Source organism: Python bivittatus, unplaced genomic scaffold (genome assembly GCF_059951505.1).
Source record: "Python bivittatus isolate LINGU-HERP-01145 unplaced genomic scaffold, Pbiv_v1 ctg000570_np1212, whole genome shotgun sequence".
NCBI lineage: Eukaryota > Metazoa > Chordata > Lepidosauria > Squamata > Pythonidae > Python > Python bivittatus.
In genome coordinates, this window is record NW_028277097.1 from 11,541,711 (window position 1) to 11,568,714 (window position 27,004).

Sequence of the window (27,004 nt, forward strand, 5' to 3'; positions counted from 1 at the left end):
TTGCTTTGCGGCAGAGCCGGCCGCGTCAGCCTGATGCAATCGCTGGCAAGCCGGCGTCAGAACCGGAGAGGGGAGCGAAGCTCGAGCCGCCGGGTCAGCCGCGCCCAGCCTTCCCGCGGACCCTTCCAAGCGCCGTCATGTCGGCGCTCATCCTGGAGAAAGCGGACCGGCTGAGCCTGGGTGAGTTGGCGAGCGGCGGCGGCGGGAGGGAGAGGCCTGGCCGCCCCCTCGCCGCTTAGGGCAGCTGGGACCCAGCCGGGAGCGGATGCCCGGCCGGGAAGCGAAAGGAAAACCTGGCGCGGGGATGGGTGCAGCCTCCCCGCCCTGGACCCTCTGGGAATACAGCTCCCAGCGTTCCCAGCCGGCCGGCCTGGGCCTGCGAGCAGCCGCTGCCACCGCTGCCGCAGCCTCGTGGCGTGCGGGGAGCGGGCACACCTGGGCACGCTCGCGCCCCGTGGCCGCGTCTCTTCCACGCGCTTTCGTGGGGGATAAACGCCAGACGAAGAGCGGGAAGTCTGCCTTGCTGCCACCTGGGTCCGGCGCCTGCCTCCCCCCCGCTAGATCTCTTTGCTAGGAGGAAAACAGGCATTGCAAGGGACGCTTAGAGGAGAAAGCGGGGTGGCGTCCGGCGCGTCCGGACGCCTAGTTCCGCCTTCCGGGCTACCAATGCAGAAGGCAGCGCTAGGCGGGCCATCCATCCATCCATCCATCCATCCATCCATGCCTTCCGTCTTCGGTGGAATTGAATAGATCCCGAATCATGAACGAATCAAGCCCATTTTCTCCCAAAAGGAAAGGAAAGGAAAAATTCCTTAACTTCCTGTTGGTGGGAAGGGGAGACCGAATCTGGAGTCCCTCCTGGCTGAGACAGGCTGGTGCTTTGAAAGAGGTTTTACCACCACCTTCCTGGTGTTTATGATGTGTCATTGCTTCTGTAGACAAAATGGAAGGACCTTATGGGTCATTTAGTCCAAGCCCCCTTCTCAGTGTAGGATCCACTAGAGCCCTGTTTCTCAACCTCAGTAACTTTAAGATGTCTGGATCTGAAAGTTGCTAAGGTTGAGAAACACTGCACTAGAGCATTTCTGGCAGATGGCCATCCAGTCTCTGTTTGAAGACCTCCAGAGAAGGACAACTCATGCAATGTGTAGTTAGGAAGTTCCTCCTGATGTCCATCCTTCCTTACATTTTTAACCCATTGGTTCTGCCCCTGTCTTCTGGGGCAATAGAGAATAAGTCTTCTCCCTCTTTTATGTGACAACACTTCTGATATTTGAAGACAACTATCATCTCTCTCCTCAGTCATCTCTTCTGTAGGCCAAATATACCCAGATCCTTTAGCTATTCCTCATAGGGCTTCATTTCCAGACCACTCATCATCTTGGTAACCCTTCTCCAAACTTGCTCCAGTTTGTCACTGTCCTTTTTGAATGATGGTGCCCCAATCTGGACATAGTACAGTACTCCAAACAGGGGTCAACCAGAGTGGAAGAATTGCTTCCAGTTTTCTGGACTCTCAGCTCCTGTTAAAGCACCCCAAGGTCACATCTGCTTTGTTAGCAGCTGCATCACACTCTGGCTCATGTGTGACACTGAGAGCCCTTTCACATGCATGACTGCAAGCCATGTTCCCCCTATGCTAGACTTGTGCCTTTCATTTTTCCTCCCCAGATGCAGAACTTCACATTTCATCTGTTACCTTCCAACCTATTCATTTCAGCCCCTGCTCAAGCTTAGGTAGATCTTTTTGAATCTTTTCTCTTTCTATTAGCCCCACCTCCCATCTGCCACCTGAAAATTGGATAAGCTTCCCCTCAACGTCAGTCGATGGTTCTCAAATTGTAGTCTGGGGGCCGCTGAGGGTCCACAAGACCCTTTCAGAGGGTCAAATAAATATTTTAAAATTTCTCAATTTTAATTTCTAATATAGTAAATATTGCTAGATATAACTCACATAAACCAATAAACCTTTGGGGTCCTCAATCATTTTTAAGAATGTAAAAGGGTCCTTAAACCAAAATGTTTGAGAACCATTGATCTAAGTCATTCATAAAAATATTGAACAGCACAGGACCCTGGGGCATTCCACTCAAACTTCTCTCCAGTTGAAGCCATTCACAAGCACTCTGGGTGCAGCCTTCCAGCCACTAACAGTAGTATCATTCAACCCAGAAATTACTGTTTTATTAAGGAGAATCTCATGAGCAATTTTGGCTTTGCTGAGCTCCAGATATATTAGGACTACATTCCCTTTATCTACTAAACTAGTAACTTGCTCCAAGGAAATAAGATTGGTCTTTTTTTTTTTTTTTCTGACAGCCCCCTTCCACTGGCTCCTGTTACTGTAACGTGGAAGCTTCAGTGCTGCAACTTCACACTGCAGCATTTTGTTGCACCTGTCCCATTTCATTCTTGTAGCAGAAAATGCATAGTGACAAACAATCAATATTAACCTTCCGACGTGGAAGAAGTCTCCTTCAAAGCCAGCTTGTCCACTGGTATCTTAATGAACACAAACAGTGGTTTGCTGTTGCCTTCTGCTGTGATGTTTTTTGAATCTCAGCCTAGTCGACAGCTCTGAAATTTCATGGTGCTCTTCCATCAAATATTAATCAGGCCTGGTTCTGCTTAGCTGAACCAGGAGAAGGTCAAGCTGGTGTTGCCACCTGAAGAGATCTCAAACAAGCATGAGAATCTTTGCTTCCTTAAAAATATATTTATAAGTTGCATTTAATAAAGCCCCTAAGGGAGAGCATGAGAGATGAACTACAACAGTCACATTTAACAGCAAACTTCACTGACCTAGGGAATTTATTTCGAACAGATGGGTTTGCTTAGAAATTCTTCTGTACCCGCCTTACTTGGAATCAATAATTCTGGGATAGAAGGAATATTAAGGACGCTGCAGAACTCCTGAAGGCTGTTGGGCCTCCCTTGTGTGGAGAATACATAAAGAAGATGCCCAGGACATTCTCCCATGGCTGCTTTTCTACCAAGGATGTTCACAGACTGGAAACTAAATTTTGCAATCAGAGACTTGAGGAAACTGACGTTTAGCTTTAAGAGGGGAATATGATAGTATTGAAAAATACTTAATTTAAGTACTTTCAATACTTAAAAGGGGTGTGCACAGAAGAAGATCAAGATCAGTATTCTGTTAGTCTCTTCAAAGAGCAAAGCAAATGGTCTTAAATTACAGGAAATTAGATTCTGGTTGAAGTTAGAAAAAGCAGAACGAGCAATTTGACATTGGAACCAGCTACCTGGAGAGGCGGTGGGCTCCCCTTTGTGGGAAGTTTTTGAACAGTGGCTGGACAGCTCTCTGTAGGGGTGTCTTAACTGGATTCCTGCACTGAGGAGATGGTTGGACCTGATGACCTCTTTGCATCCTTTCAGTTCTAAGATTCTCTGAACTCACCAAGTTTTGAATCCATTGGTGTCAGATGGGCAGGCTAATCAAGTCACAGCTCCCCAAGAGCTTTTGGGTCTTACCCCACTGGAAAGGCCTGCTGATACCATAGGTTAGTGTTGTCCAAACTTGGCCACTTTAAGATGAGTGGACTTCAATTTCCAGAATTCCCCAGCCAGCATGGCTGGCTGGGGAATTCTGGGAATTGAAGTCCACTCATCTTAAAGTGGCCAAGTTTGGACAGCACTGCCATAGGTGATCGAGCTGAATTCCTTGGCCAGAAGTTTTGTAGATTGCTTGTTGCTTCGGCACACCTGAAATCTGGAAAATCAAATGGAGTCTGTTGAGTGCAAGTCAACATTTTCCTTCAAGTGACCCAGTGATACATGCTGTCCAGGTGTGTGTGTATATACTTTGTGTTTAGCAAAGAACAATTCTATTTGTATCTTTGCAGGAGAGGTTTATGTGTCTGACCGAGAAGGATGTGACAGCACAGGTGACGGGACACAGGAGAAACCTTTCAAAACAGCTTTGCAGGTATCGTTGATCTTATTTTTTGGGTGGGGGGTCATGACAAGGTAAGCATCTCATTTTCCAGGGAACTAATGTTTTTACCCAGTCAGTTAATTTACTTGCCCCATTTCATCCCCAATTTTCAGGCAAACATTTCCCAAAGTTAGTCTCTCCATACAAAATATTTAGTGCAGTGCTCATGATAAGCACGTTGATTGGGCATTACAAAAAGTAGTACAGGAAGGAATGTGCTGATAGATGTGTTGGGACCAGCTTGTTACTCCTAAATTAAATTGTCCAAAAAGACAATCTCAGGGGAAGAACTAGTAGCACACATATTATCAGGTATCCCTTTATCCTGGAACAGGCCCATCTTCCGTATCTGATATTTAGTTCCAAATCTGGATCAAAAAATTCAGGGACTACTATTCTAAAAAATGTACTTACCGGCCTCATTTTTAGGCTGCCGAATAACTAAAGTTTTCTGGTGATAAGCACATAAATACAAATAAGAGCACAATTTACACAAGAAGACTAAGAAAAAAAGGTTAAAATCAAAATGAAACTTGTACAAACAAGTCTGTCTTTCTCTGCAGTGTGTTAATGAAACATAAAGTAGGTATTGTTGAATTGAATGTGATTCCCAGGACTTCACTGACATATCCATGCAGTTTTCTTGATAGCAAGACAATAATGGTTTACTCTTCCCTATATCACGGACATTTTTTCTGTTTCTCCATCTAATTGATTATCTTGGGTTTCTGGGTTAGTTTCTATTCCAGTATTAACCAGACCCTAGGAACGAAAAATGCAAGAGGCAAGATTAGTTTGTCGTGATTAGGGGAAAAAAAACCCTAATTGCTTAGAGAGAAAGAAACAAATTTGGCCTTTGAGAGTTTTTCAAATAAACTGCATTTTGACAGGCTGTACGGTTCTGAACTTTCTTTGGAGTAAATGCCCCATTACAAACCTGCAATGTGTAACCAGGGTTATTGGTGATTGTAATGGGAACTTCCAGGAAAAAGTTGGTCCAGTGATAAATTCTAGCAGTGTTTCTGAGAAAGTCTAGGTCACTGTTTCTCAACCTTGGCGACTTGAAGATGCGTGGACTTCAAGTCGCCAAGGATGAGAAACCCTGATTTAGGTTGCTAGATAGAAACAATTACTAAAATTAAATACATTTTATCTATTAACAAGGAAATCCTTAACACTTTAGGAACAGGTGTCTTAACAGAAGAGAATATGTGTAGCTCAGGGTTGAACTGTGGACTCTGAACTGAGCTCAGAGAACCCCAGGGACTCCATAGGTGTCTTTAAAAAAATAACCTAATAACGAATTGTCCTTTTTTTAAATTATTATTTCAAAGGCTTTGATATCTACTGGAAAGGAACCCTTTCCTACTATCTACGTGGACTCTCAAAAAGAAAACCAGGTTGGTTAAAACAAATAATTACCATCTTTTCCAGAAGCACCAAAAATATTGGTAAGCAGTTCAGAAGCTAGCCAGCATGAATGCATCGCTCGTTTCTGAAATTCATAAGATGTAATTGTGGTCTCAGCTTGGATGGTTTTAAAATTGGGGTCTTAAATAAACTCATGGAAAAACCACTTTAATTATTAAAACCGAGACTTGCTACAACATGCTGAAGTGTGGAATGTGGCTGTTGTTTTCTCAAGATTGGCGTGATTTTGTTCCCTCTCTTGCCCTCTTCATTTTCTGATCTCTTCCCAAAGTTTCCTTCTGTTGAGCATGCAGCTCATTTTTAATGGGGTGTGGGTTGCGATGCTTGGTACATTTGCAAATCATTGGGTGTCACCAATAACCAAAGGTTAGACCCCGGAAGTTGTGCAGTGTCTTATAGTTATATGAAAATTTAGGAATGCATTCCAAAAGTTCTGCTGATCCATTTTGGCTCAGCCCTGGTTCAGCAAAATCAGAACCTGGAATGCTTGGCCTGTTCCAAGTTTCAGCTGAAACAGAATTAAGATGGACAAGGAGGACAACTAATAAACATTTGTTGAAGTATTTTGGCCATAGAAACCAGTAATTTGGAATGGTGGTGGTGGTGATGATGATTCTCTACTGCTGACACTTCTCTGTTCATCAGTGGCTACATAAGGAATGGCACTTTTCCAATGGCCTTGGCACTGGAAAAAAGGGAATGGTGATGGAATCAATGTTCATATTCTGGTTCCAACTGAATACCTGCTCTGTGAAGCAGCAGCCAAAAGGGACTCCTTGTCAAAGTTAGAAATGGGATGATGGCTTAAGGTTTTTCTTGTCCACCTCAAAAATCAGCCGCGTGACTCTTGTTTTTCTTTTAATCTGCCTAGAGATGGGAAACTATCTCTAAGACCCAGCTCAAGAATGTGAAAAAACTGTGGCAGAGAGAGCAGCAGAAGAGTGAAGCCAGAGAAAAGAAAGAGGTCAGTTGGCAACTAAGATGTCTATCTTCTGAAACGCTCAAGGATGAAAGTGTTCTAGATGCTCTAATTTGTTAATTGCAGCAAATGAGAGAGAGAGAGAGAGAGAGAGAGATTTAAATGAATCTGAGCCTTCTGTGGCATCGAGTGGTGTGGGAGTGAACCATTGTGGAATGGTCCCCAAATTCACAGATTTCCATGCCACCTTACACCTCAGGGGTTCTTGCAAAGCATCAGTTGGGTTGAAGCATTGCCCCGAGCCACCATAGCATTAGTTTTCATTTAATGTGTTGTGTGAACCTTATCAATCCACAGATAGGCAAATCATGGCTTAATATGAACTGTCAACCCAGTCATCTGCTGATGCTTGCATAAACCAGCATTCCAAACCAATGCTATTTCTAATCCAAGCAGACGCTGCTTTGAATATAGTCCTCTTGGAGGGCCATCACCATCCAGATTGTTAGCCCATGCTAACAATCTCTTTACCTGCTCATCTCAGACCTTTTCATTTGTACTCTTGGCAGTGACAACAAGGCTATGAGTGTAACCATCAGAAAGGAAGCAGTTGTCGAGAACTATCATGGGGTAACAAATAGTTACCTTTGGGCCATTCAGTGTCAAGTTCACTTATTCATTAAACTTGTAGGGAAACATTTGGCAAGTCACCACAGCTGGTTCAGACATAAGACGAAGCAATAATGGGATTTGCTTCCTTGTGGCTTGCAGTGAGGTGCAAACCCATCCGTTATGCCTTGTAATAATGTGAGAACCAGCTTGCTATGGCTGAAGTTACACTTCATGCTAAGGTAGCCTTCCCCCACTTGGCGCCGTCTGGGTGTGTGGAACAACTCCCAGAAATCTCTCGTGAGCATGACCATCAGGGAATCCCAGGAGTTGGTCCACACATCTGAATGGCACCCTGGGAGGGAATCCTCTAATAAGGCATGCTTTGTTTTAGTAAAGTTACAGTGGCCTCATTCTCACTTCAGGATAAGCCATATATCATAGCTGATAAGCCACAAATTATTATTTATAAGACAAAACCCAACAAGATGCAGACAGCACTGTGAGATCAATGGCCAAATGGGAAATTGGACCTGGGTCTCCTGAGTTCTAATTCAACTACCAAATCTCTATACCACTTCCATGTAATGGTCCATATTCCCTTGTAATTTAGTGCCAGGGCTCCCCATGAATTCAGTGATGTCCAGACTGCAGCCCACTTGTTTTTATTCCCATATAGAGTGTAGACCCAGGTACTCTTTTTTAATCAAATCCCCAAACCCAACCTATAGGCAGAAGATTTGTTGCGCCGCGAAAAGAACTTAGAGGAAGCGAAGAAGATTATCATTAAGAAAGACCTCAGCCTCCCGGAGCCCAAATGCGTGAGTAAAATCCTCAGGAAAACAAAGTGACATTGTGAACTTGCAGCTTGCTGGGGAAAATGGGGCGGGGGGTGGGAATTACCTTGACTGCTCAGTGGCAAAGGGGTAGGGAACATGGTTTCTGCAGGCCCTAGTCTGCCTCCATGTTCTTCCCTATCCCACCAGATTTTCTTAAATACTTCTAATTAACACCAGGCAACCCTGTGACCCATTGGGTCATCCTTTGAGAGGAAGGTAGTACAGTCTGATGTGACCAGAATGAACATTAAATTTTAGGCTGACTGTATTTTTTTTTACCCCAATGCTGGATGGTCCTGTGATCATCTAAGAAGAATATATATCATAAATATAAAAATAATTCTAGTGGCAAATGAACTTCAGTAATAAGTCAATATTTACTTACCTAAACAGAGAAACAGAGTGACCATGGGTGGGCAAAAAAGCAGTGGGAGCGGGAGCGACTTCCGACTTCCTGCTGGCTTCCCCATTGACTTTGCTTGTGGGAAGCTGGCAGGGAACGTCAGAAATCACGATCAGATGACTGTGGGGACACTGCAGCAGCCACAACTTTGCAAATAAAAGTGGTCTGAACATTGTGGAAGTTTCAATTCCACAGGAGTAACAGGTCCTGGATTTTTAATGTATTCTTTAAGTTAGTGGATTTTAGGTACCTTGATTCAAAAATTGTTGTGGTATAATGCACTGTGTGAGCTAACTTGAGGGTACAAACAGGCAAACAGATAAACATAATGAGAGTTTTAGTAATATATAGATAATTGACTAGGAAGTGGGGATACTGCCTAGCCAAGTGCTAGCCTCTGGCATCATTCATGTTTGCAAAATTTCTTCTGGGTCACATTATGGTGGGAAAGAACATTTGGGAGGACTAGCTTTGTCTTTTAAATGGGAGTTTTGTGGTTGGCTGTGTCCCAATGGCAGCCCTTTGATATATTGGTGCATCTTCTGTGGCACCCATTTTATGAGGGTGTATTTACAATATGCACCCAAAATTCCAGATCTACCCTGGCCCCAGACAGTTGCCTACTCCTAATTTTTCCAATGGGAGGGAGAGACAGAAGAGCTGTGCAGTTCTGTATTGACTTTAGATAACCACGGTCAAGTTTTCCCCAACTGATTCCAACAAATGTTTTGGGATTGCAAGTTCTAGAATTTTTAGCCAGGTAGTGGGATGTTGGAAGAATTTTGCAAAAAACTATGAATATGAAACAGCCTCTGCTTTCTTGGCAGTCTCCAGATGTCTGGGATGGTTGGCAGTGTTAAGATTTGCATCAGATCGAGGAAGGCTCTTCTAGTATACAGTATCTCTAGCTCTATAGCCCTTTCTAAAGCGAAAAACCCAGCTATATTGAAAGTAACCTCAAGAGGAATGTACAGGTAGTCCTTGCTTAACGACCACATTAGGGACTGGAAAATTGGTCATTACTCAAATCCTCACATGACCAGACCCGATTTTTCGACCATTTTTACAACCAGACCCGATTTTACAACCATTTTTACGACCAAGTGACTCACATGGTCATTAAGCAAATCCAGCTTCCCCAATGGATGTTTTTTGCTGGAATTCACTCAAGGACCGTGTGGTTCACTTAATGATGGTCGTAAAAATGGTCTCAAATCACAATCACGTGACCATGGGGGTGGTGTGATAGTTTGCAATGGTCATAAGTCCGAGTACAGGTCGTAAAACACCTTTTCTGAAGCTGTCGTAACTTCGAACTGTCATTAAATGGTCATTAACTGAGGACTACCTGTAGTGCACTTTCAGACCAGAGTGCCCACAGGGAGGATATTTAGAAAGTCAATTGCAATTGAAGCTCCATCCCTTTTAAATACAGCCACCATCTTGTCTCTTTTTTAAGTCTTCCCCTTCTGGATGCCCCTGTTTACAAATCCTGAGCTCATGTCGGCAGTTACTCAGTGCAGATTAAAATCTACACTGTGTTTATGCCCTCGAAATAACAGGATCTTCCCCTGACGGCATGGCTGGATGACCTAGGAGGGATCTTGTGCAGTTTTACTCAGAAAACTGTAATTGGGGGGCTCTGTCAAATTCCTGCTGTGGCATCTTTGCTGCATCACCTTGGCTGGGTGCCTTCATAGAAGCTGCCAAAATGACCTTGCAGAGATTCAGGAAATCCATTTGTTAGCTTAGCCATTTTTTCTCTCTAGCTGGAGCAAAAACATAAAACGGGGAGGGGGGACCTTTTTTGAGGAAGGCAAGGGCTGCAGTAGGAAGGGTGAAAGTGGAGCAGAAGCATAATTTCCTTGAGATTCAGACGTGTCTCTGTGCTTTTAAAATATGCTAAGCCTATTTACTGGTTAGTTTTATATTCCACCTTACTCAAGCTCAAGGTGGCCTACTTGGCTGTTTCCCTTCATTTTATCCATACAACAGCATTGTCAGGGGAGCTGCCTATCTTCAAATGGTGGGAAACAATAACAGTCTTTTTATCATGCAGGAGTTATGATATAAAAGGCTGCATGGACTTTCAGTTTCCCCATCCTTCAGTATCTAAAGTCCTTCCTTCTACGTTAACAGTATGAAAACTTTATGGCCCGGAATGGCAATGCTTTTACTTATCACTAGGAAGTCAGTAGAAGAGACTGTTTAACCAACTCAGGTCATGGATCTATGTCAGAACAGTCTCTACTGGTCAGCCTTGTGAGTTAGTCCAGACGAAAAGCACGCCCAGATGAGCTAATTCTACTTTATTGTAAGGTTACGCTAATGGAATCTTGCAAGTTTGAAAGTACATTTCCCCCCTGTCGCCTTTACAGCCCAAGAAGCTAGGGAGGGTCCCTTCTGAGATGTTTGCCATGCCCACATTTCTACTGTGGGCTAAGCTACCTCTTATCTAACCATTCCCCTGGCTGCGGCTCTTCCCTCTGTCTCCCATGGTCATTCCCACATATCGTTACACTACACTGCATTACATTACTTGGTAATGGTTCTTTTTGTAGATCAGTAACTCCTTACAGTCACCTACCACCTAGATACCAAGTGTGAGAAACACAAAGCAAGATGTGCTGGATTTAAACAGCAGAATGGATAAGAAGGAACTGTGCTGTCTTGCTGACCAATGGAAATTGCCTGCTTAAGTGGCTTCATCCTACTATGCAATAAGGCAATGGAGTGTCTGGGCAGTTTTGGAGTCTGACTCTCCAGATGTGCTGAACCACAACACCTAGCAACCCTCTCCACTGGTCATGTGATCTGAGATGGGGGGGAAAAAAGAACATTTCCAGCCCTAATTTTTCCCTGGAAAAAGTCAAATGTCATTAGTGATATGAACGGATGCTAGTTTTATATAGTTATAATATAATGATGCTTTGATAGTATCCACATTGATTGATTTCTTTTCCCAGTGATTCTCTATACAATGTGAGAGCAATGTTTATGTGTATCAGATGTTCCTATTGTATTGTAGAAATTCCCTGATGCAAATTAGATGGATTTGCCCAGGAAAGCCCACATCTCTAATGATAAAGAAGACTTCTGAGCATATAACTGTTATTATGTCTGCCTGTGTAATTAGCCTGTGTAATTAATGAGAGAAATCAGCTGATTCCTGCTTAGGACAGTAGCATTTGAAGCATCAGCATCATAAGCTTTGAACAAGATGTTGAATAAACTCTGGCTAGTCAGAGCACAAGACACATTTCTTCAGGATTCTTAATTGGCAGCCGATCTCTTTATATATTAAATTACTTATCTTTTTACAGGTGAAGATTCGTGCCCTGGAGGCCCACAGAGGGGAGAGAGTAAAGGTGTTTGGTTGGGTCCATAGATTGCGTAGGCAAGGTGAGTACCATCTGGTGCCGTGGAAGGGTTCTTCCAGAAGATTTGGGTGCTTGGACACTTGCAAGGGTCACTGATTCCCAACTAGGAAAGTAAAGTTTGTTTGCCCCATCTGCATCAGTTCTCTTGTGTTGTGATAGAATATAAACTGGAGATGAATTGATGAGGGTAAATTGTCTGTGTTCAGCCATATGGTGCCAAACCTGCCAGCTCAGCCATAAGCATTTACAGGTAGTCCTCACTTACCAACCACTTGTTCAGCGACTGTTTGAAGTTACAATGGCACTGAAAAAGGAAACTTATGACCAGTCCTTGAAGTTGCAACTGTTGCAGTGTCCCCACAGTCACATCATCTTGATTTGGGCACTTGGCAACTAGCATGCATTTACAAGGGACGCAGGATCCTGTGGTCATGTGATCACCATTTGCAACTTTCACAGCTGGCTTCCAACAAGCAACGCCAATGGAGAAGCTGGCAGTAAGTTGCAGTCACATGACATCACACTTAACAATCACAGCCAGAACTGACGTAAGTTGGCGCAGTCACATGACATTTCACTTAATAACCATGCCACTTAGTGGTCAGTAAATGAGGACTACCTGCATAATAGTGTTTCTCAACCTTGGCAACTTTAAGATGTGTGGACTTCAACTCCCAGAATTCCCCAGCCAGCATGGAAATACTGGGAGTGGAAGTCCACACATCTTAAAGTTGCCAGGGTTGAGAAACATTGAACTAGAAAACCAAGAAATTACTTCCTTCTCTTTTAAGTTGGGAAAAGATATTGGGAGGTGACCAGAGTTCTGGGAAAACAAAAGGAAGTAAATTCCCTAGAAAGAAACTCTGTTCATGGAATAACTGCCTCATTATTCTTTCAAAACCCAATTGTTTTTGTAGCCCTGCCTCATAGTTATGCCCTAATTGCCTCACTAATCACTCTAGGCCAGTGTTGTCCAAACTTGGCCACTTTAAGATGAGTGGACTTCAACTCCCAGAATTCCCCAGCCAGCCATGGCTGGCTGGGGAATTCTGGGAGTTGAAGTCCACTCATCTTAAAGTGGCCAAGTTTGGACAACACTGCTCTAGGCACATGATGTGCTATATCCCATCAATACTTGCTGTTTATATCCAGTGTGATTGGATACACCTTGCTGCTATATCCAATCACATGTACACTCTTAATTGGCATCAATTCATAAAGAGGGACTGTGACCCCTCCTCTCTTCAGGACTATCTTTGTCTCCAGTGCTGTCAATTAACCAATTTGAGCTTCAGTGTAATATGTCCTGGTCTCTATCTAACCTTAACCTACCTCACCAACCTTCTGTCAAAAGTCTCAGTGTGTCTGCCACCCGTAAAAGCTTGGAATCCCCTAGACTGGTTCTTCGGGTGCCAGCAGACTTTCTTTCGGCTTCTGTCAAAAGTATTTATCTACTTCTGGAGGCTTTTAGTAGAATGAGTTTTGAAATGATGGGACGGAAGTTAAGCAGTTTTTCACTAATATAGAAATTAAATGATTACATAATTTATTTTCTTTCTCTTGTTATACTAGGGAAAAACTTGATGTTCATTGTCTTAAGAGATGGCACAGGCTATCTTCAGTGTGTCTTGTCAGATGAACTGGTAAGCTCCCTTTTCAGCCCCTTCTGAAGCATGTCAGAGTTTCATACCTTTGTTAATTTTATTCCAGCAGTCCTAAAATCAATTGAAAGTCAAGAGAAGACATGGTGAAAGAAAGATGGAAAGGCTTTCTGAATGTACAACATCCTTCAGTTTGCTTGAACTCTACAGTTCTGCACTAACATAGCTGTGGAGAACCTCCATGGTTATAGGCAGGATGTCACGAAATAGGATGGTTGAGGAGGCAACATTGGTTGGCCTTTGTGGGATAAGGACTGTGGGTCAAACATCTTAGATCCTTTTGCATAGCCTTGGCCTCACGCAACCTTGCTGTCTTTTATTGGTGACATTTGCCCCACCCTTCCAACTTTTGATCCTCTCACAGCTTCTGTTTTCTCCCAGAAGATTGATTCCATGATATCCCAGTTGGCTGCTTAATGCCTGCAGCTTTATTCAGTGTTTCTTTTCTCCTATGCCAGATCACCTTGCATTCCAGTTTCCTGGACAACATTTAACCCCTTCCTCAGAGGCTTTGGGTATAGATCCAGCACCCTTCCAAATTTGTCACAAAATTGTAGTTTTCAATGTGAAAGAATAGAAAAGAACCTAAACACATAAGGAACAATCATATTAAATGTAATTGATATGACTGAATTAAGTCAACTCTCATTTTTATTTTGGTTCTGTGTTCTTCAGTCTTCAGCCTAAAAATTGTCATCTATACTGTATACAACTGTACTCCTATATGAAGTTCTGCTTGCTATTTCCTTCCTTCCTAATCGGTGACTACGGTCAACTTTGGGATGGTGACCAGAGTGGCTGACAAATATTGTTATGAAGTGGTGTGATTGAATCCATTAAAAATGAATAAGAAAAGTGGTTTCCCCTTGATTATTATTTTTTAAGAGCCAGTTCAGTGTAGTGGTTAAGGCATCAGGCTAAAATCCAGGAGACCATGAGTTCTAGTCCCGCCTTAGGCACGAAGCCAGCTGGGTGACCTTGGGCCAGTCCCTCTCTCTCAGCCCTAGGAAGGCAGCAATGGCAATCCACTTCCGAAAATGTCGCCAAGAAAACTGCAGGGGCTTGTCTAGGCAAGTGCCAGGAGTCAAGACTGACTTGAAGGCACAAAGCTGCTATTTTTTAAACCTCAGGTGACACAGGCTGAATTTTCCTTCGTTTCTCCCTGCAGTGTCAATGTTACAATGGTGTGGTCCTTTCAACTGAGAGCAGTGTTGCGATATATGGCACCCTCAGCCTTGTTCCTGAAGGCAAGCAGGTAAGTCCATTTTACTTTTCAAAGGACCTTGTCGTGTTTGCTTGAATGTTGTCCCCCAAGAAGGCAGGGTGTTTGTCTCTTTACTTCTTTATTCTCCGTCCAATCACTGAACAACAGGGACATGCAAACCAGTAGGTCAGGTGAGAAGATGAGGACTTTAGACTTTCTGGCCTGCTGACGTTTTGAGTAGATAATTTTAATGAATGCAAAATATTCACTCTTGGGATTTTGCCCATGTAGAACTTAAATGCACTGGAATTTGCTCTTGCTGACAGAATGACTCTTCTCTTAATAATGTGGAGATCAGACTCTTGCTAACATTCCCAGCAATATAGCTGGGTTATCTCAGTTACAAAGCATGGCTGCACTGGCAAATTACACTAAGCCATGGTTTGCTTAATGGTGTTTTTTGAATAAGCCACAATTTGTCAGTCTTGTCCAGTGCAATAAGTTGTAAACCATGTTTTATAAAGTAACATCACGGGGTCCAGGCAACATACTAAGTCCAAACAAACCAAGCCATGTTACAGCTTAGCCTGATATATGAGCTCAAACCTGCACTGGTGGGGAGGGCTGTTGTAACCTTGAGTAAAAGTCAGATTTAACTTACTATTAATGATCTAACTATTGGGAATGGCTCCCATTTTCCTCCCCTTGTCAATGAGCATATTCAGTTGTCATTGGGCTGGCTTGATTTTCTGTTACAGGTTTTCCTTCTAAAGTTATATTGATTGTACATTTACAGACTTCAATGTTCTGTCAAGTTGGCTGATCATTCCAGGGTAGAGAGATCAGCACCCATCCCCACTGGTTCAATGAAATAATTGCTAATATGACTTGCTGGCAGCAGTGAGTTTCAGGTTGTGCTAAGTGAATGCCATAGTTGTGGTATCTTTTGCCTTTAAAAAATTGACACTCCCATAGGCTCCAGGAGGCCATGAGCTAAGTTGTGACTACTGGGAACTCATTGGTCTGGCTCCGGCTGGAGGATCTGATAACCTGGTCAACGAAGAGTCAGATGTAGATGTGCAGCTGAACAACCGGCACATGATGATCCGGGGGGAAACCTTGAGCAGAATCTTAAAGGTGCGCTCCACCGTCATCCAGTGCTTCCGGGACCACTTCTTTGACCGCGGATATTATGAAGTAAGTATGCCTGTATGTTGTTGGCCTCAAGCTGTTGGTTTGTCATGTTACTCCGTTGTAGTAAAAGGAGAAGTTTGCAAGCCTGTAAGAGCATCGTGCCAAAGTGTCTTACTAGAGGGAGAGGTACGAATCTTCCCTGTCCAGAATCAAGGCATGGGGAGGAGTCATTATCTTTCATCCCAACCTCCAGGTTGTACAGAAGAATTAACATTAGATCTATGAACGATAAATAGCATCCAAAGTAGATTGGTTAGTTATTTGTAATGAATACGCACACCATTCATGTACAAATCATGAAACCCAAAATTAGTGCTCCAGTTTGGCAAAACAGAAGAGAGTGAGGTGTTTCTTCTGGCCTTTGTTCATTGATCATAGATACAGGATTTAGAACGATTTCTGTTCCCAAAGTCTGTCCTTAAGTCAAATTTGTATGTAAGTCGGAACAGTATTACTGTATAATACTGTGTAAGTATTATTGTGCAATGAACTTGAACCATTGTGTATTTAACTCAAATCATTGTGTATTTAACTTGAATGTTGCTAAAGTAGGCTCCATTCTTAACTATGGGTCATCTGTAAATTAGGTATTCTTAACCCAGGGACTACCTGTAATTGCTGGTTTCACCAGTCTCATTCTAGCCCTTGTTTCTCTTCAGTGTAGAAAAAAATGAAAATTTTCTTGCATTTTAGCTGTACAAATGTAAGTTTTGCCCCTGCATACCATCCAAATATATTTTGCAACTTAGGAGATTGTGTTTGTTTTTTATTGATCTGGTGCTGCAAAGTTTTCCTATCCTGTCCTCCGTTATAATGCTTTTTAATTTTAGATCATACTCCACATAGTTTAAATATGAGCTCAACTTTATTTTGTTTAATCCCTGTGAACCATCAGGAGAATTTTGGTTGCAGATGTAATGTGACTTGTAATTTTATGCTATATTTTATGGCTTCAAAGAGGGAGAATCTCTCTCTACAAAAGTTTATGCCACATTATTTTTGTTAGTTTTTCTGACAACAGAGAATTTTTTTTTCTTTCCTCCTGCCTCCACCTTTTAAGAGAGTTTTGGCTTTTTGCTAAGGTAGATGTCTTTTTCTGTTGGCAAAGTCCCCAACAAGTACAGCTTTCCCTATGTGAACTCTGTACAAAATGGAATTCCTAGGAATAAATTAAATGTTCTGTTCAATGCCTTCTTTTATCTTTTAGATCACCCCACCAACACTGGTTCAAACCCAGGTAGAAGGAGGATCAACTCTCTTCAAAATGGATTATTTTGGCGAGGAAGCTTATCTGACCCAGTCATCCCAGCTGTACCTGGAGACTTGCATCCCAGCCTTGGGAGACACCTTCTGCATTGCCCAGTCCTACCGAGCTGAACAGTCAAGGACACGCAGGCACCTCTCTGAGTAAGGGGCCTATTTCCCAAGAGCATAAACCAGACTTCCCCGTTTTCTGTAGATGACTGCATGACGGCAAGCAAGCCTGTTGTCAGAAACCTGGCTACTTAGTTCAAAACAAGATGGCTCTCTTTCCTTCTTTTCCAAGTCTCCCATCTCTTCATGGTTACTCCTACTAGGTTCATCCTGTTTTTCTCCTAATCTTCCCTGGGCTCTTTCTCTACAGCAAAAGGACCAATTTGACCTCCTTATTTTCTTCCTGACTGTGTGTCTGTGCGTGTCTTTCCTTCCCTTTCTCTACGCAGCAGGCTAAAGGGTTTTTGCTCGCAGAAAGCATTTGAAATGGTGCAGGGGATGGAAATAAAGCAACACAAGTTGGAAATGAAATGAAATGAAATGAAATGAAATGAAATGAAATGAAATGAAATTAATTTGACAGTCACAAGATCGTATCAGAAGAGGAATTATGTTGCTGGGAGAGGCTTAGATAGACATCCTTCTTCCCCCACCCTTTCAGTCTGCCACTCTACAGAAAACGGTTAACTAATGTGTGTGCGTCCAGTCAAAAATTGGGTATATTGAGAATAACAGTTTCTCCAGATATATCTGCAAAGGTGCATTCAATGAAAAAGTGCTCTGGTCATGCCTGGAGGGGGCGAAGAATTGCATGGTAATTCCTTGTCTTTCTTGTGAAGACACTGATTTCTTTTTCCAGATATACCCACATTGAAGCTGAATGCCCTTTCATGTCCTACGAAGACCTGCTGAACCGTTTGGAGGATCTCGTCTGTGATGTGGTGGATCGGGTCCTAAAATCCCCAGTGTCTGATATACTGTATGCCCTCAATCCGGTAAGTGGCTGAGACAAAAAATGCAAGTTTTCCTGTTGCACAGTATCTTCTCTTTTGAACCTTCGACAAGATCTTTTTGGCTTGAGTGTATTTTCCATGGAACACTGGCACCTTCTATAGGATTCCGGGCAGGGTTTTAGGGTGCTATAGTTGATGCCTTATCCCCCTCCTCCCCAAATAACAAAAAGGGCTCATCTCTGCTCTAAGGGGCTTATGGTCTAGACCAGTGTTTCTCAATCTTAGCAACTTTAAGATATGTGGACTTCAACTCCCAGAATTCCCCAGCCAGCATGGCTGGTTGGGGAATTCTGGGAGTTGAAGTCCACATATCTTAAAATGGCTAAGGATGCGAAACACTGGTCTAGACATGAAGCAGGGTGCCCAGCCTTTTCCGCAGCACCCAACTGGTATAGTTTTCAAAGTCTTGCAGTTTTTATCAGTGCATCTTTCACCTCTCATTGCAGGACTTTGAGCCTCCCAAGCGCCCTTTCAAGCGGATGAACTACACAGATGCCCTCGTATGGCTCAAGGAACATGAGGTGAAAAAGGAAGATGACACCTACTACGAGTTTGGAGACGTAAGCTTCTGGTTTTGTTTTTAAGGGTCCATGCCTACTCTTGTACTTTAAAAAGAAGCAGTTAAACATCCGGCCCAACTGGGTAGCAGCATTTAGGTGATCTTGGATGGTTTGGATTAGCTTGGATGGAAGACCACAAGATGATCCCAGCTTAGACTGGGAAGTCAAAAAAATCCCAGTTGAAAGAAATCAGAAAATTCCACAAGTTATCAAGCTATCAGCCGTCAAGCTGGCCAGCAAATTGTGGCTATTGTTCTAATTCCCAAGGCCCAGTGCAATCAAATACATTCAGGTCTCTGTCTCTTTCTGGACAAGCCTGCCAAGTGGGGGAAAGGATGTGAGAAAGAGAAGGAGAACGAGAGAATAAAAGAGAGAAAAGAAGTATCTGTCAGAGGAAAAAAAGGCAATGAGAGAAAGAGGGAAAATAGTCTCCCCTTCTTGTGCCTTTGGTTCAGGATCCATCTACCCATCCTTGGCTTATAGTAGGTTATCCCCAAAGGTGAGTGGGTGGGTGTTCCTCATCAGAAGGTTTCCATTCCTGTAATACGTTCTGTGTGAGGCTACCTCGGAAGTCTTTTGGGAAACCGCAGAATGCTTTGGATGGGGGTTGGCTATGGACCTGGTTGCGCATTGTCCAAAACCATATCATGGTTTGTTTGGTTTTGGCTTCATGTGTCATTTAAACAGATTGCAATTTATAAACCACAATTTATGGCTCGGCAGGTCATGCCAGCCCAGCCAATGGTAGTTTATTCAGTAAATGACAGTCAAGGAAGGCTTATCTTAATCTAATGTGTCACAGAGGCATGTGAAGCTCCAGGAGAATTCAGTTGATTATTTATGACCTGTAAAGCCGTAAATTACCGTGGGCCAGGTTGATTTAAATACGGCAAAAGCTTATCTGATGTTCAGATCTTCCGAAGACCTCTTCATTCTGTCAACATCTGATGTACGTTTGGAAGGCAAGGGAAAAAGCTCTTTTCAGTGGCTGGATCCAGACTTTCAGATTCCTTATTTTTGTGTATCTCTACCACTACATATGTGATTTCTGCATCCCTGCAATCAAAAGACTCTTGACAGTACACAAAAATAGAATATAAAACATCCATGGTACAGTGATAGCACATCTACAGTATAAAACAAATAAGCAAACAGAGCATCCCATAAAAAATGTATATTATGATGTCATCTCATATTTAAGTTAACAAAGCCTCTGCTTGTTACCTAAGGATCTACACTTAGACAATGCATTCACCATTGGGTGTGCCATTTTTCTCAATTTAACACCTTTCGAATGAATTGAACCATCATGCCTGGACAGAACTGTATGGGATAAAGGTGGTTTGTTTGTTTTTTCCCTAGAGGGCAACCAGATGAGGAAAGATGACATCTAGGACTGATTTATTTTTTTCTTTTGTCCTGGACACTAAACCGATTCAGTGGAAAAAGAACCTGCCATCTGTATGCAGTTGAATTGATTTCACAAGGAGTTTGATAATGTTGGGTAGGGTTGAGCAAAGTATTTGAATGGAAGCATTTGGGTCTGATGAAAGTATCCCTCAAAAGGTTGAAACAGCCATGGTTTCTGAAGGGTTCGGTCCAGCTGTTTGAAGGATTTGCTCAGGTTGTCTACATGGACAAGCGACCGTTCTACTGTGACTGCTGTTTTGACCACCCTAATATTTGATCTGACCACTTGATCATTCCCAGTTCTGGCTGTTAAAGTGCCAGTAACAATAGAAGAGAATTTATGTAGCTCAGGGTTGAACTGTTGAACAACCCCCCCCCCCCCCAACACTGGCAGGGCAAGCGACTGTATACAAACAGGGAGGAAACCCCACACTCACTAGCTCTGGTGATGCTACCTAGTTGGGTCATGAAATGTCTGCAAGCAAACAACCAAACTCAGAGCACCAAGGACTCCAATGTACCAGTAAGTTAAATAAGGCTTTAGGCTAGTTCAAAAGAATGCTTTGCTAAAGATATGACTCCTTAGATAGAAAGTCCAGTGGAGGTGGAACAGAGCAGTTCTAGGCAGAAGGAGAAATTAATTATTGCTGTTTTGAACCATAGGATATTCCAGAAGCTCCAGAGAGACAGATGACCGATGCTATTAATGAACCAATCTTGCTGTGTCGATTTCCTGCTGAGATAAAATCCTTCTACATGCAGCGCTGCCCCGAGGACTCCCGTCTTACTGAATCTGTCAGTTTGTGTTCCCCTTCATGTATTGCATGCAAGACGTGGGAGTGGGGTAGGGTGGGGGGTTGCTAGACTTCCTAATGTGGAGTCTGAACTCCCCAAGTGGTTAGCAAGGCCTTGAAACCTGTTCAAAAACAGGATTAAAACAAAAACAAACCAAGACTTGATTCCCGAGTATTTGCAGGATATTGCTGCTTTTATCAAAATAATGGAAGAACATTGTGTCATGAGCTTATGGGGTAGGGCTCAGGGTGCTATGTTACGCTGTCATTTTGCACCTTCTTCCCCGCCCCCCAGTCTCTTGATTTCTGACAGCTCTTAGTAGACAAGATCTCATCCACATGCCTGCTGAATTCTCCTGGGCTGTGTTATTTCAGATTGTTGGTGTTCATTTGTTTTCCTACACTGTAAAGAATTGGCACATTGGGAAAAGAGAGAGAATCTATATATGTGAGAGGTATTCAAAAGTGATGACTCATATGGCACCCAAAATGGTATGCTGTAGAATCTTACTAGATAGTCCTGTGTAAGGTATTAGATTGACTGACTGGCTAAGCCATAATGTGATTGGTCTAGTGTGGTGTCTAAACCCATGCTGAAAGTTAAGTTGTGGTTCAGGGGGAATGCCCTATGCACCATTTGTAATCCTAGCTTGTAGCAAAGGGGGTAAAAAGAACATTCCACCACTGAAATGGACCATTCCTAACTTGGAAAGAGCCATTCTAAGTGATTAAATTTTGCAGTCCTTCAGACTGAAAAATGTGTGGGTGCCCTACGATTAAAAGTTTTGGATGTTCTTCCTAGGAGGCTGATTTATGGGGCATTGACCACAAGATGTCACTCAAGCTCACATGCAGAAGATCTGTTTTTATGGGCAGTAGGCCTGCAGTCCCATCTCCTCTTCCTCTCCCATATTTGGCAAGGGGAGGGGAAGAGGAGAAACCTTGCTCTACCGATGTGTTGCTCATCTTTAATCCTTGGGCCATCCATGTTACAACCAGCACCTTCTGTTTGGCATCCCATTTCTGCTAGGTGGCCTAAAATAAGGTTCTTTGAATTGTAGTGGGCCTGGAGCTGCAGTTTTGGAAGACCTACTATAAACCAAGTTAATTCATATTCATCTTCTGGCTTTCAGTGGTTTTTTCAATGGTTTTTTGTCTTGACTTCTAGGTTGATGTGTTGATGCCTAACGTGGGTGAAATTGTGGGAGGCTCCATGCGTATTTGGGACAGTGAGGAGCTACTAGAAGGTTACAAGAGAGAAGGAATTGATCCCACCCCTTATTATTGGTATACAGACCAGGTATGTAGTCATATGTGTTGGTGGCCTGTCATTCGTTTACTGGCTGTGGCAGAAATACAATATTCGTGGCGGGCAAATCAAAGATAAAAACAGATCAACAGGTGTTGGTGGACCAGCTAGTGTAGAAAATACTGAAAATAGGCCCCAGAAAGCTTTTGGAACAGTCCTGGAGAGACTCTCCCAGTTGCCAGCACATTATAATTATCAGTCTGAAAAAAGGTGCCAATCATTAAATACATGGGTGGCAATCCTATCAATAATCATTAATATAATGTTATTTTGTAAAATGGAAATTTAGAAGGTTCTAGGTATATGTTGCAGTGTGGCCCCAGCAGTATACTCACAGGGTTTTGCTTCCCCGCGCCCGTTGTGTTCTGTCTTTTCCCTGCGGAGCCTAGCATACTCCATCTCTGGCAGCACAGGGAATAGAGAAATATCATCCTGATCATTCATCCTCAGTCACATGCAAGGCTGGATGGGTGGATTTGGGAGAGCTTAGATGATGGTCCAGGAATGATTGCTCCTGATGCTGGGTGGGTGTCCTAGGGGCATATATGGGTTGGAGGGCAGAGCTCCAAGGAGAAGGCTTTTTGGAATGGTCTTGGAGAACTCCTTCAGGAGGAATGTTGAGATTGGTGGCTCATGTTGGGGCTTCACAATCTTAGGATTCCAACCAAGTGTATTATTTGTTTACTTTATGCAATCATTTATAAGCTGCTCACTCTCAAAAGCTTAGGCAGCTTACAATGATAAAAGCATGATAATAACAATCCATTAAAAATGTAGTTACAATTCCGCTGCTGCTGCCTGGCCAATTGGGGTCCTCTACACCAAAGGCTCCGAGGAAGAAAAGATGTGATGGCCTTCTGAAAAGTTAACAGGGTGGGCCTATTCTGATCTTAGGGGGCAAGCTGCCCAAATGAGGAGCTGCTACCTTGAAGGCCACCCCCCCCAGGCCATTCCCCCCAACCCAGTCTCGTGGGGGTGGGGTGAATACTGCAGTTTGTCTTCCCTGCTAACATGCACTGGATGGACAGATTCTACCTGGGATAGATAGTCTCAGGGACCGCAGAGCCTTGAGCCATAGAAGGCTTTATAGATAATGGCCGTGAATCAGACCTGGAAGCCTACCAGCAGCCAGTGTAGCTCTCAAAGTATAGGTTTTACTCTGCTTTTCTGGTTGCCAAGTAGATGGCTGCATTCAGTGCCAGCTGGATAAGCCCCAAGTAGAGCAAATTGCAGTAGTCTAACCAGGGATAACAAGGACACCAGTCACTTCTTCAGCACCTCCTGGTCCAGAAAAGGTTGGAACTTGCAGACCAGCTGAATTTGGCCAAACAAAATCCTGTCTGTGCTATTCACCTGCTGCTCTGGCAGAAGATGGAAGTCCAGGATAAGCCCCCATTTGCACAATTGCTCCTTTGGGGAAGTGCACCCTTGTCAAGAGCAATAGATGGAACATCCATGGTATCCTTTGGGACAGTCGTTTCCAAATAATGCCATCTGCATTTTTTTTTTTACCATCCTTGAACACATCCATGACTTGGAAAGATTTTAGTATCCTGAAGAGAGGACAGTTACCTGCAGTTCCATATTAGCTGCAGAGTAACGAAGCTCCATCTTCTACAGCCAGCATAAAAGGAGAGATTAATAACTAATGAAAAGAAAGGATATCACCTCTGCCAAGTAGGCTGCTGAAGATGGAAGCGATTAACCTTTCTGTTTCGCTTTTGCTAGACCAGTGTTGTCCAAACTTGGCCACTTTAAGATGTCCCTTGACTCCTTCGCATGCTGGCTGGGGAATTCTAGGAGTTGAAGTCCACTCATCTTAAAGTGGCCACGTTTGGACAACACTGTGCTAGACCACTGTATTCCTCTGCTGGTTGTGGGGGTGGAGTCCTTCCTTCCTTCCTTCCTTCCTTCCTTCCTTCCTTCCTTCCTTCCTTCCTTCCTTCCTTCCTTCCTTCCTTCCTTCCTTCCTTCCTTCCTTCCTTCCTTCCTTCCTTCCTTCCTTCCTTCCTCCCTCCCTCCCTCCCTCCCTCCCTCCCTCCCTCCCTCCCTCATGGAAGTCAAGCAGAGGGGCAGAGAGCAAGTGGACACATTGTTCCTCCTCTGCTAGCTCATTCACGTAGCTGCTTCAAATCCCGCATGCTCCTCGGAATGGTATTTCTGGCCACCTCTAGCAAAATACAAGGCTGTCCAACTGGCTGTTGTTAGACAAGCATCATAAGCTCATGAAACTCTAGTCAAGCCTTTAAGATGAGGCATAAGAGGATCCTCTTCTTTTGCCAGTTGCTCCAAAAGGATCCTGTGCTTTACACCGCTCAGTTGACTTGAGCAACAGAGGCATTTTGTAATAGGGAAGGGCCCCCTTTTCTTCCCAGAAATCAATATAACAGGCTGTTGGAGAAAGATGCTGTTGTCCCAGGTCCCTTCTCGGCATGGGTGGGGAATAACGGCTTAGTAACCACCAACCAATGCTGCTGGAGCTAGTATTGAAGAGATTTAAATTCAACTCTGCAAGAGTCATGAATGTTCACTGAGCGTTGGTCAAGGTAGCATTTTTCAGACTAACCCATAGCACCGGTTTGTGTGAGGCTGGAATCAGTTCACCACAACCCTGAACTCTTTGGAAGAAGCATGGGAATACCATTATAAATACTGAAGGTTAATTTGTGCCCAGCCATGATGTGTTAAATAATCCCAGATGTCCGATTTGCACAACACTAAGCCAGGAATCATGGCTTACAAATGGCGGGGGGGTGACTTCAAAAGCAAAAACCAAGCAAATCACATTGGCTTAACATGACATGTAAATCCATGCTATCAAATCACAGTTCTGGGTTTAGGGTTGCAAGGTGGCTTGTTTGTTAGGCATTTGTTGACACCTCTCTCTGTTTTGGCTTTGCAGCGTAAATATGGCACATGTCCTCATGGTGGCTATGGGCTAGGCCTGGAGCGATTCCTCACCTGGATTCTGAACAGACACCATATTCGAGATGTATGTCTCTACCCACGCTTCGTTCAGCGATGCAAACCCTAATCAAAAGTTTCTTGATGGACAAAGTCTATCCAACTTTAAGCAGTTTCCTCCTCATAGTTTCATGTCTTCATCCTACAGATGCCTGCAAATGTTCTTCTTTTTTCAAATGAAGAACATCAATTGATTTGAATTGGAATTTAAATTCCAGTCTACTGATTCCAGAAATTTCGTCCCCTTTCTTCGGCCTAACCTGCTTCCACCCTCATGTATTCTTTTAGCATATTTGAAATTATTGATTGCTAGTGGAAACAAGCTGTGGGCTGTACTTTGAGGTCACACAGTCTGTAACAACACTTTTAACCCTGGGCTCTTAGAAAACCATAAAGAAAAAAATACAAGGCATCTGATAACTTTTAGTAGGAGCTGGATTCAGGATTTGATTTCTGATTTGAAAATAAACTACTCAATATTGGGTGGTAGACTTTTTGCAGATGCCAAAACAGGTAGCAAATGTGAGTTGCAGTCAAAGAAATTGGTTTTTAAAAGGGAATTAAAGAGAAATCCAGTGGAAAAAGGACAGTTCTAGCCCAGTTCTAACCCACAACTTTGGGGTCTCAGAAACAGTCTACTGAATTCTGCCCAGAACATTTCTTTAGAGGGCATTAAGGCTGAGCAATCTTAATAGCATTGAGTATTTTCATAAGGATGACTATTAATTAAGTGTCCATCATTTTTCATGAGAAAGCTTCTGTATTTTACAGCTAATTAACTTGCTTTTCAAGATATGTGTATATGGGTTATCTTAGACCAGTGTTTCTCAACCTTAGCAACTTTGAGATGAGTTGACTTCAACTCCCAGAATTCCCCAGCCAGCTGGCTGGGGAATTCTGGGAGTTGAAGTCCACTCATCTTAAAGTTGCCAAGGTTGAGAAACACTGTCCTAGACGGTTCAGAAAAAATACTTGAGATCATTGTTCCCCCAAAGGAGCTGGGAACTGGCATTGAAGACAGCTGAAATGTATTGATACATCCTTGATATTTCCTAGCCTGCAAGTAATTGAACTGACTTCTGTTTAGCTTTTCTATCAATGTCTTTACTGACATAGGACAGTTGAAGTGGAAACTACCTTTGAATCCCCAAAACAATGGATCAGGGAAAAAAGTGTAGGAGGAACCTTGGGGATTCTGGATTCCTGAATGGGGAGTTGGTCTGGCAGCGTTCTTTGATGTATGTTTTATCTGAACTTTATGTGTTTCTGTTAACTGTTGTGTATGTTCCCATTCCAAAACCAGCAATCAATAAATTCAGAGCATTGGAGGGGGAAAACTTCCACATTACTGTCCCCATGTGTCTTCCTTTTGCCATTTCTTAAAATTTCTGCAACTAAAGGGATTTCTGAAAGAGGAGATGGAGAAAGGGTTTTGGACACGTTTCTGCCCTCTGAGACTCGATGTCCCTTGACTCCTTCGCAGTCAGCCATGTTGGCCTGGCCACAAGATGGGCACAGGAATTGCAGCTGGGCAAGTTATGATGACATCTCAGTCCCCATGTCTACTCAAGTTGGAGCAGGCAGGATTTTTAATGTGTTTGAAAGTGCCGTCTTCCTACTTGCTAGCCAAAAGGATTCCCAAAAGGGCTCACATAAATGAGTCCTCAAACTGGGATTGTGTAAGATTCATGTTCCAGTAGGCAGAAGACACAAGGGAAGTGAGATGAGCAAGGGAAAACGATGGTAAAACAACCCAAGTGGTTTGAAGTTGTCCTTCAAGCAAGTGATAAGGCAGAACCAACATTTTCTTTTTTAAGATTTTTAAAAATCAGTTAAAACGGTCAACATTGGTTTTCTTCAGTCTGGTTTGTTATCTAAGCCCCCCAAATGCTCTACCCAATTAAGCTTTGCCGTCTTTCAGGGCGTTTTCAAATAAAGCACTGAGCTGCCAACCATCCTCCAGTGTTGTTTTCTGAGCATAAAGGCTTACCTGGGGCTCTGAGGCATTCCTGAAACTAAAGGTGAAGGTGGAGGGTGGGAATACAAACGTAGCCCTGCTGAGGCCCATCCCTGCTGGTCACAACAGAAGACCTGCTGAGCGGGCG

General features: G+C 43.3%; 1 protein-coding gene across 1 annotated transcript; it reads left to right on the plus strand.

Moving 5' to 3' along the window:
• Positions 1 to 26,250, plus strand: NARS1 (asparaginyl-tRNA synthetase 1). The gene is made up of 15 exons (XM_088152739.1): positions 1 to 180; positions 3,864 to 3,946; positions 5,290 to 5,355; positions 6,258 to 6,350; positions 7,646 to 7,735; positions 11,480 to 11,558; positions 13,109 to 13,179; positions 14,366 to 14,452; positions 15,377 to 15,598; positions 16,803 to 17,002; positions 17,709 to 17,844; positions 18,309 to 18,422; positions 20,496 to 20,627; positions 21,795 to 21,926; positions 24,838 to 26,250. Exons 1-15 carry the CDS (start codon positions 138 to 140, stop codon positions 24,967 to 24,969), a joined length of 1,680 nt encoding a protein of 559 aa, XP_088008865.1. The 5' UTR covers positions 1 to 137; the 3' UTR covers positions 24,970 to 26,250.
• Positions 26,251 to 27,004: the final 754 nt, after the last annotated feature.

What these genes read in the sequence shown, in the direction of transcription:
- NARS1 (XM_088152739.1), top strand. Translation starts at nt 138, where the DNA reads ATGTCGGCGCTCATCCTGGAGAAAGCGGACCGGCTGAGCCTGG. An exon ending in AGCGGACCGGCTGAGCCTGG is followed by an intron (nt 181 to 3,863) that starts GTGAGTTGGCGA and finishes GTATCTTTGCAG; the next exon opens with GAGAGGTTTATGTGTCTGAC. An exon ending in TTGACCGCGGATATTATGAA is followed by an intron (nt 15,599 to 16,802) that starts GTAAGTATGCCT and finishes TTTATCTTTTAG; the next exon opens with ATCACCCCACCAACACTGGT.